The sequence below is a fragment of the Parasteatoda tepidariorum genome, chromosome 4, assembly GCF_982258835.1.
Source record: "Parasteatoda tepidariorum strain Cologne lab strain chromosome 4, Ptep-v5.0, whole genome shotgun sequence".
In the NCBI taxonomy this organism is placed as follows: Eukaryota; Metazoa; Arthropoda; class Arachnida; order Araneae; family Theridiidae; genus Parasteatoda; species Parasteatoda tepidariorum.
Window position 1 is genome coordinate 1,095,026 of NC_141758.1, and position 10,823 is coordinate 1,105,848.

At 30.7% G+C, this 10,823-nt stretch overlaps 1 protein-coding gene across 4 annotated transcripts in view; it reads left to right on the forward strand.

Moving 5' to 3' along the window:
• LOC107437039 (fibroblast growth factor receptor 1-A) overlaps positions 1–8,935 on the forward strand; it is a 61,214-nt gene extending 52,279 nt beyond the window's left edge. For all 4 annotated transcript variants that reach the window (XM_016048906.5, XM_043042780.3, XM_087160503.1 and 1 more), the window contains 2 exons: positions 4,182–4,310; positions 8,190–8,935. In XM_016048906.5, coding sequence (XP_015904392.3) covers positions 4,182–4,310; positions 8,190–8,310 — 250 coding nt within the window. In that variant the 3' untranslated portion in view covers positions 8,311–8,935. The remainder of the gene's footprint in view (positions 1–4,181; positions 4,311–8,189) is intronic.
• Positions 8,936–10,823: the final 1,888 nt, after the last annotated feature.

The window sequence follows — 10,823 nt, forward strand, 5'->3', positions numbered from 1 at the left end:
ATAAATTATTTTCTATACAGTAAGTTAAACATACTTTTGTAATGTATTAAAACACATATCTAAGTAGCGTTTTGGTCCCATTGCCATTCCTTCCTGATTCAGTCGCTGTAATAATTTGTCTATTTTGATTTTCCATCCCACTTCTTAGTTTTTTCCCCCAATTCAATGGTCCTAAATATAGTAAGTTATTTATTTATTATTTCCATTGACTGAGCTTTGAATGGTTACTTAGCATTCAAAAATTATTCAGTGTAGAATTAAATATCTCAATTTTTAAGAATATTTATAATAGGTTGTCCACAACATGTAAAATATTATGATTAAGTTGGATCAACTGACAAAAAAATAATAATGATTTATATGCCTCCAAGCATTGCAATCTGGAATTCAATTAATTCCTACCTTGAAGAAAATGAAAAGAGGTTATATGTTAGCAGCCAATAATTAATGAAATAGAAATTAGAATCATTACAATTGCATTGAAATGTTTTGCATACTTCATAAAATAGTTTAAATTTCAATATCTAAAACAGAAATGATGAATGAAAGGAACATTAACCGGACTAAAATGGCAATCCCAAAATATCAGGAACGAAATGTCCTGCTTTAACATAAAATGTGCTTGTAATAACACAATTTAAAATAACTTGGGATTGATCCAAGCAATTAGTTCACAAGGAAACACCGCGCTATCATTCAGTGGATTCCCAACCATTGTAGCATATACTGTAACGAGCAGACTGAATTCCTTGCACTCAGTTGATTCAATCAAATTGCTCTGGACTGTCCTACCACTTCATAAAACTATATTTAAAATACATAATGAAAATGAATACCTTTTCTTCGCTACGAATAAGAACTGGAGTGAGACAGATTTAGAGACATACTGGCAGATTTAGAGACATTGACAAGTCACGACTGCCTGGGAGAACATGGTGCGTAGCGTTTTTAAAAAGTGCTTAATTTTCCGTTTCGAAAAAGGAAATTTTTTTCGTTCCATGTCGATTTTCGCCACATATTATGCAAAAGAATGCTTTCCACATTGTTCTATTCAACGGTTTCGCAATTAATTTCGGCGTACCGTTGGTCCATAGCGTATGAAAGCGCCAGACATTTTACATGTTTGATGAAATACTTGCGAGTCCGTATGTGCGTCTACTGAGCTGGGTTCGAGAGATTGCCTGCTGAGATTATTGCCTGCTCATGTGCAACTCTGCATTTTGCAAGATATTCTCAATTTCAGACTTAATTTTCCACCTGATATCGAACCGAAATATCTCTCGAACATTTTATAACGGTTAATATAATCTTATCAGAAGCTAGTTATTTTCTCATGATCATCTGAAGTCTTTGAAAATTATTTTGCATTTTGTTAATGTATACAGTGCTTAAAAATATTTTTTGAGTGCTTAAAAAGTGCTTATTTTTTGTTGAAAGATTTTACTATACACCCCGGAGAACACTTGTATCGCTTGCGCATATATATCTGATTGTTGACGTTGTGATTTTAAAGAACCTATGAACCGAAAACATCTCCACCGCTGTAAGTCACTCAGTTCCAGCCATAAGGTAATTTTCATTGTATCCATTGACAGACCCGTTATGATTTTTACTCATCAAATTCGAAAAATGACTTTCGTTAGAGCTGTGTTACAATTCTAAACTAATGTTAGAATAAGGTTGCCAGGAATCGCTACAAATGACTGTTTTTTATTTTTATATCGCACTACTCCTCTGTACACTACTTTTTTTTAAAAAAAAAAGTACCAAACCACATTACTTGTAGTGCGCTACTTCCGACCACTGCTTTAAGTTAAACTGAACTCTCTAAATTTTAAAATACGAATAGAGTTGAAACATAAAGTGTTTATCCCACAGAATAGTGTCATCATAATGATGCTTTTAGGGTCGTCATATCATGCATTTGAAGACAGCAAAATTTTATTCTTTAATTAAACTATAAAATTTCTTTAATTTATTTTTAAATATCCCATTATGAACTTCCTTAATTTATTCATCATACAAATGCGATAATTAGCATAATTAAAATATTAATTTTTTGATTTAGGATCCTTTGCAATGATTTTAGCGTTATTTTATTCCATTTAGTGTTTAAATTCCACTTCTTCGAAAGTTTAAGAGTTACCAGTTATTGCCTGGGAAAAACCTTGAACAATCCTGGAAACTAACACTTCTTGTATTTCATTGAAAAAATTTCTTAAATATTTGCAGCAATAAACTACTAATAATTTACTTTAAAAATAATATTTTTTGTAAAAATTTTGTTTCCTTAAATTTATTTTTCTCTCTTGATAAACTATTAACAGGGTGCGTAGCGTTTGTAAAAAGTACTTAAAGGTGCTTTTTTGGGGATTTCGTTTTTAAAAGCTTTTAAATGTGCTTTTTTCAGCTGGCGTTTTTAAAAAGTGCTTTTTTTTTCGAATAATTTTTTTTCTCCCTTCAGTGATATCTGGTGGATCCCATGCATTTCACGAAAAATTGGGAGTTTGCTGCGTAATCATTCTCACGGACTTCATGTCGTACCCACATTATGACTTGCGCATGCGCGCACACTTGAAACCGAAACCCGAGTGCTCCAATTCGGATAGAGAATATCAGATCTTTATGAAATGTTTTTCTTTTTAATTTATTTTAATTTTGTTCTTGTTTATTTTATTTTACTTCTAAGACTTTTTTTGACGTAGGGGGTAAGGGTACTTTTGTTCTGAGTTCAGGGTCAAGTTGAATTCACTCGGTGATGTGGGAAAGTACTGATTGTTTCGATTTACGCCCGTTTCTTTTTGTTATTTTTTTAACGCTAAAACTGTTTATAAGAAGTTTTTGTTTTTCAATAATATCATTGATTTAATATGAATTTTTTGAGTGCTTGAAAAGTTTTTAAAAAGTGCTTATTTTTGATTCAAAGATTTGGCTACGCACCCTGTATTAATGAAATTATGCTTTAGTTAATATACTGTTAATAATAACTATATTACAGAGTGAGTTTTTCCCCGCTTTTGTGCAAAATATTGTTTTCTTCATATATTTTTGTGTTTTAAACATATTAGTAAACCTTCACTTTGGGAAATTATGTTTCTTACAAAATATAATATTCAATAGATGTTTTAGATAAAAAACTAAGTTTTGTTGCTCAGTGAATAGAAAAAATGTTTAGCAAAAATGAGATTTTTTTAACATTCTTGGAAATATATTCTTAAAATTGAGTGGAAATCCTGTTGTGTGAATGTTCTTCTTGGTGTATATCTTTTTTAATAAATGACTTAATTTCATTCTATATTTCCTTTTTCTTAAAAAATGCTTTTAATGTCTAATAGGTGTATTAGTGTTTCTTTCCTGTTAATCTTGTTAAATTCTTGTATAAAGTTTAATTCTTGTTATGATGCAGTCTACATTCTTTAGTACGACCTTTATTAAAGATACATGAAGTTCTGTTGCATAGACATTATGTTACTTTTCTGTCCATTAGAACATCCACATTAAACCGTTATATAGCGACAGGAATTTAGTCATTTGATTTCGAAAAGTTTCAAAAAAACAGTTTAAAGCAATTTTTTAATTGATGTTACCATAAAACAATTTCTTGTGATATAGCCCCATAAATTGTCGTAAATTACGGTCTTCTTTGTTTTTTTAAACGATATATTAAATGTATTTATCATTATTTTTCTTGTTAGAAAATTGTGCTTACTCTTTTTGTTGATCTTTTTTGGTTTAAAACATGTGGTTCGTTATCTTGATGCGTGTTGTTTATCAAAAATAGCAGCTCTTAACCAGTATATTACTTTTAATGAATTTTTCTCCTATTAATTTAAAGGGTTTATGTATTGATAAAAAAAGTTGCGTTTTTACTAATTATTGTGTTCTTGTTAAGGTATTGCTTTCTTAAGATGTGTCAGGTATTTTTTCAGCTACAACTTAATATTTGCAGTATTTTTGTGCACTTACGATCTAGTGTCCATTTTCACCTAAACCACAAGGGTCAACTGCATTTTTTCTTCTTTGAGTATAAATCCTGAATAAAATATTTTGACCCTTATAACTCCAAAAGGTTCGAATTTGTTCTTGATAGAAATTGACACTAAATCATTTATTATTATTTTTGAAAAATTAAGAATAACTTTATTATGTTATAGTCTAATGTAAGATATTTTTTATATCAGGTGGTCTTTTGGTGTATTTATGTGGGAAGTCTTCCGTTTTGGTAAAGAACCCTACCCAGGACTATCAAATGTATTGGAGTTTTTAAAGAATGGTTACAGATTAGAATGGCCAAATTGCAGACATGAATGGTAAGATATTTTGCATTCAAAGAGTGTCAGTTAACACTAACAAAAATGTTTAATGATTTGTTCTTATTGTACATTGTACTGTAATATTGTTTGAGTTTAAATTTTTTTTGTTTGTTTAATATTGTTTAAATATCAAAATTTTTCCCTATCAGTGATGTTAGTGTGTTATTCAATATATCATTTACTTGGAAACTTAAAGAAGTAATATTGCCAAACAATTAAGTGATAAAAATTTTTTTCTAACTAAATAATATTTAACAAAATTAGGAAACTTTACAAAGAGTCTCGGCAGACCACTTGTTTTTGTAATTTTTACAAAAACACAAAGATGCTTTCAGAAATTCTGAGAATTTTCACAAAAACAGCACTTTTATGCAAAAAATTGGAAATAACATCCGAAGCTCGGCCATTCAAACCAATGTCTTATTCTTCTAGATCAAAATTATGAAGTTCCAAAATATAACAAACAAAACAAAAAGGCAAAGATTATAATAATAGTTTTTAGCATAATATACTTATTCAAAATATATTTTCCTTTGTTTTAAAATTGTAGAAATTTCTGAGGTTTACCAAATAGTTTCCATGTATGATATTTACAGGACTACCAGTAGTTCCCTATTTTCCTTGGTCTCTATTTTTTTAAGTTCTTCCCTAAAAATCCTTTTTATTACTATGAGATTCTAAAAAGTCTCTTTATTTTCACTATTATTAAAAAAATAAATGTTTTTTCCAAATTTTATCAAGAAAATATAGTTTTGTTAAAAATTAATACTATAGATGGCACAATTAGAGGCTGATTAGAGCCTGTCTAGATAGATGCAAGAACCAGTTGTAGCTAATCATACACTATAGAAAAGGAACCCTTATAAAAACCAGTTAGTATATTTACATAGCTGCCAACTTTTCTGCATTTATTTTGCAAAAACTTTCTGGATTTATCTTCTGCTCTGAGATTCAAATCTTCTGCATTTTAAAAATAGACATTAAAGTTTTGTACCTTTTTAAAACAACTTATATCCATGTTGTTGTGAATGACCAAATTCGGTGGTTGTTGACTTCCACCGATGAATGCTGACAATCACACAGTTGCTTCGGTAAATGTCCGAAATATATACTAGGTCTAGTTAAGTGCCACTGCCCGGTATGCCCTACATCAATGTTTTTTAAGTGCCACTGTCCGGTATGCATTTAACCGGTACTTGAGACACTGATAGTTCTCCTAATCTGGCCTCCGCAGATAATAAAATATCGAATAAATGAACATCAAATCGCATACAACAAACATTTCGGACATTCACCGAAGCGACTACGTGATCGTCGACATTCACCAGCGAAAGCCCACATTCTCTCAATTTCAATCGTTCACGGTAAGGCATGCATGTGCCTGTTTAAGGATATGCTCTTCTGACTTGCTCAGATAAAAACATCTTGATTTTTTGTTGTGTTTCAGCCTAACCGACGTTGTAGGTCATAATATAATTTAAAATATACACCTGATACTACAGCAAAAGGGATTTTTTACGAATTCATTTGAAATGTATTAAACACCCTATTCTACTTATTAAAACACTATAGTGTTTGAATTAGGATTAAAACTTGAAAACATGTAAAGTCATCTACATTTTAAAAAGTAAGGGTTGGTAGGTACTTCCAGACTGTTTTCTCCATTCATTCTACCAAAGAAAAAAAAATCTTGATATTAAAGCTACAAGGAACAAGAGATAGTTTACCCTTTTGGAAGTAAGTTTTAATTTCTCTAAAAGATATGATTTTTAATAAAGAACTACAAACTATTCGAAAAAGAGAGGTTATTTTTGGAATTGCTTTGAAGTGTAGTAACATTATATAGCCTCTTTTAGATGTCTTTAATATAAGGGGTATATTACAATTTGCTCTTCCTCCATTACTTAAATCCAGATTTTAAAAAATGACTCCCGAAGAATCGATAAAGTTACCCAACAGTCATTGAAATGGATGTCTTTTTTCGAGAGTTTCCGAGTTCGATTGAGAAGTCGATCGAGTTCAGTTTAGTCGACTGATACGGATGCAAAACTGAAATACTCTTTTTAAAGAGTAGCCTTTTATGGGACAGTTGATACTTAAATTTTTCATTTTATATCATTCTTTACAACAGCAAAAGGAAATGGATGCTAGATTAAACATAGTGGACGTTTTTAAGTATCATTGTTAAAACCAAGTTGCAGTAGCTCCCATAACACATAAAATGAGAAAAAAACTGATATATATATGTTGTCTATCAGACGTATGAATGAAAAAATACTAAATACAATTTGAGTTCCAGAAGAGGAAAGCATATAAAAAAGAAATGTTGATCTAGAAAAAAAAAAGATTAAAAGATTCTAGATAAAAGATGTGAGTGAACAAATAGCAGAGAAATAAATCACTGAAGTCAAAAGGAGAAATCCCTTTACAAAAGCTGGATTTGTACAAAATGTAACTATAAATAAAAAAGTGAAATTTAAAAAAAGAATCTCCAACTTGTCTAATGGTATAAATAAAATAGAAATAATTTAGTTAGAATTTTTTTATTAAAGAAAAAAACCTTGGACGAGTTAACTCTGAAATTCTAAAAAAAAATTTCTACTTAAATATGAATATGCAGTATTCCCTCGCCACTTCGCGCTTCATGTTTTGCAACTTCAGTGCTTCGCGGATTTTTCCAAAATATTCATCAAAAAATAAAAATGAAAAAATACTACCATGTCGGCAGCCACATTGCGGAAAGAAGCGTTGTTTCACGTTGATCCGCAAGAGAGAAAGATCCCTGCATGTCAAACAAAGAGATGAGTTGACTCAGAGCTCTCATATTATGGTCTCTCATAAAGGCGCATGATTTTTTTTCCTGTGCGACATCTGCCAATAAGAGTACGAGTGGATACTTTTAGATATGATCAAAGAGGGTAGAAGTTATGCATCTGTGGCACGCCATTATGGGGTAAATGAATCTACAGTGCAGTACATCAAGAAAGAGGAAGCAAACATCCGCAAAACTGCTTCAATAACCTTCAATAAAGCGGTGGAGATGGCGGTGAGACTGGCTCACATCATAAGGAATGAAGGATTTGTTGACATGACAAAAGAAGACATCAGCGTCCTTATAGATTGCTACTCCGACCCACTGACCGATGAAGACCTCTTTGAGATGACAAAGTCTGCAAGTAAGGAAGAAAACGAAGAGGAAGACGAAGGAGAAACTGAAAAGCGTGGCCTTACCCTGGAGAATCTGCAACATGGCAAGAGCGATGAAACACTTTGCACAAGACATCGACGACAATATGGTTCGAGCTATCGAGTTCAGCAATCGCGTTGATGGGGTTATGTCCTTGTACAGGGGAATTTTGAAGGTAAAGAAAAAAACAAAGACAACAACTACCCAGCTCCATGTTTCTCTCCAAGGTAAAGCTCCCGGCTCTACCGTCAGCTCCTTCAGCAGAAGAGTCTTTGAGTGAGCCTAAAGCTTCGAGTCAAGTGAGAACCTCTCCTCTGCCACCAACACAAGACTCTTGGCCTCTCTCAGAAAGCAATGATTAATGTTTATTACTGTATAAGGTTTTGTAATCAACCTTATTAATTAGCACTGACACGTTTAAGTAAATACGTATACTATTGTAATTTTTGTCTTAAATGTGTAAATTATAAATACTGTTTACATATTTAAAACATTCGTATAACCACATACACGAAAATTCCTTGGGGAAAATCCTACTTCGCGATTTTTCAGCTTTCGCGGAAGGTTCTGGTCCCCATTGGCCGCAAAAAACGAGGGATCACTGTAGTTAAATTTTTTAAAATTTTGTGACATATTATTTATTTTTCTTCCCTAATTTTTAATGATTAGTTGTGATATTGGAATTTCAGGTATGACCTGATGCTTGAATGTTGGCATGACAACCCTAGAAGAAGGCCCCCATTCAAGGAACTTGTGAAACGCATTACGACCATCATCAACACAATGTATCATTATGCCGTATTCTTTTAATGACAAATGTTCCTCTACATTGTTAAGTTTTTTTGCAATAAATTTTTAACTGGAAAAAACTTAATTTGTAAATTATGACGTTTATATCGACAATGATATAACCTATGATTTTGACAATTCAACTGCTTTCAACTAAATTGGTGCTGAAATAATCAAATTCTCGTTTTTAAGGCAATACAGACTGTATGTAAGATTTTGCATGTTGTCTGTATATTTTAACCTTGTTGTTGCATGACTTCAGAAAAATTATTGTAATTTGTTACTTTTTTTTGTAGTGAAATGCTTTTTATTAATTTATGTTATTAATAGTGATTCAATTGCACACATATAATGTAAGGGATTTTTTTTATATTTAATTTGAAACTCTATTAGTAAAGGATTTCTTTATATTTAACGGAAATAAAAGTAATTTTAAGTTGCCATAAATTAATTTGTTGAAAAGGGAAGAAAAATTCATATTTGTGCTTGAAAGAAGATTTTGTGATAAGAACAAATGATTTTGCTCATTTACATCTATAAATATTTTGATGATTAAACTCTACAATTAAAATAGCATTTTGATGTACATTTATTGAATTAAATTATTTGTATATATTTAAAACCTTAATAAATGATTTACAAAACCTCTTGTTTTTGTCATTCTTAAGTAAAAGATTAAACAAGTTTTCTGATTCTTACTCTGCAAAAAGAAAAAAAAATTATTGTTCATAAAGATCATAAGTGTTTGGTTATGACAAAGAATTATGCTATAGAAAGCTCTCAAACCCTTTGTCAACGTATTGTTTTGACGATTTGATTTCGTTCGAATTTGTATTTTACTGTGTGAAACTGCCTTCTTTAAAGTGATGTAAAAAATTAAACACCTTACATTTTAAACTTTTCCCACTGCTATTAATTTAAATGATAATAAAAATATTTACCAAAAGCTATTTTTTTTGCATGATATAACTTTTGGATTTTGGGAGTCAGAAATCCGAATCTATCGTAAAATAGTTAATTCAGAGAAAGTATGTTTTTGTGTCTGATTTTGTAATTTAAAATATCGTCTTCTCTAATTAAGTAGCATATTTAAAAGCACCCTCATGAACCATTAAGATTGAATCCTGAAACGAGAATTCCTGAAACATTTAGGGTTTAAATTGTTTTTTTCTTTTCTTTTTGCACATTACTCATTGTAGCAAAAAAAAAAGAAGCATACCACCTCGAATAACTTTTGATCTGATGATCGGATCTTCACGTTCTAAGACTCAAACTTAAAGGTTCGAAGGGATGATTTAGAATATGCTTATTAATTAGTGCAGACCAGACGGTATTTTAAGTTGCGAAATCAGGCACAGAAAGGACTTCTCTGAATAAACGTTCCTATTTTTTCCCTACGGATTCGGATTTCTGACTCCCAATAGTTTGGTCAGGAGAGAGATCTAACACCGTAATGTTAATTTTACTTTCTGCAAATTTCACGATATCACGAGAACCTTTTTGAGCACAGTTATAAAATTCATTTATTCAAAGACAATTCCATGCAAAATATAACTTTTAGTAAATATTTATAATTTTTATTACTTTCTTTAATAATAGTTGAAAAACTTTTGAATTGTTAGGTATAAAATTTTTTACATCATTTTAAAGAATACTATTTTAAATGGCAAAGTATAGAAGTTGAGTGTAATTGGTCAAATAGGCCCTGAGAAATCAAATCTCAGGACCTATTAACCGATTTCGTGTGAATTGTGTTTTGCCATGTAAAAATGCTTACTTTAAAATAATTTATTTTCAAAATTCGTTTTCTGAGGAAGTATTTTACCAATTACGCTTAAATGTTGTATTTTGATATAAAAAAATAATAAATGTTTACTAAAAATTATATTTTGCATGGAATTATCTTTGGGCAAACCAATTTTATAATTGCGTGCGAAATTTTTTCCATTCGCTTACTAAGTTCTCAAAATACTCAAAAAGAAAATTAAGGGGTCCAAACTTTAAATCGATTGGGACCGTATTTCCCAAATTGGTACTACCCCCTATATTGTGAGAGTTAGAAATCTGAATCCATAGAGAAAAAGATTTTTTTTACTGAAAAAGTACGTTTTATGTCTGATTGAGTAATTTAAAATATCGTCTGCACTAATTAATTAGCATATTTCAGGTCATCCTTTCGAACCTTTAAGATTGAGCTCTAGAACGTGAAAATCCGATCATTAGATAAAAAAACATTCTAGGTGGTAATTTTGCGTGCTGCACACCTATGTACGGTACGCAAAATAAAAAAAGATATCACTCTGAATAACTTTCGTTCAAAATGATCTGATTTTCACGTTGTAAGTGTCAATCTTACTGGTTTCTGGGGTTGATCTCAAATATGCTAATTAATTGTTGTAAACTATTATTGTAGCTAATTAATTGTAGTTATGAAATCAAACACAAAAATGTACTTTTTTTTGAATAAACATGTTTTTTTCTTATTCAGATTCCTTTCCTTCAAAATAAGGGGGTTAGACAAAACTTCGAAAAAA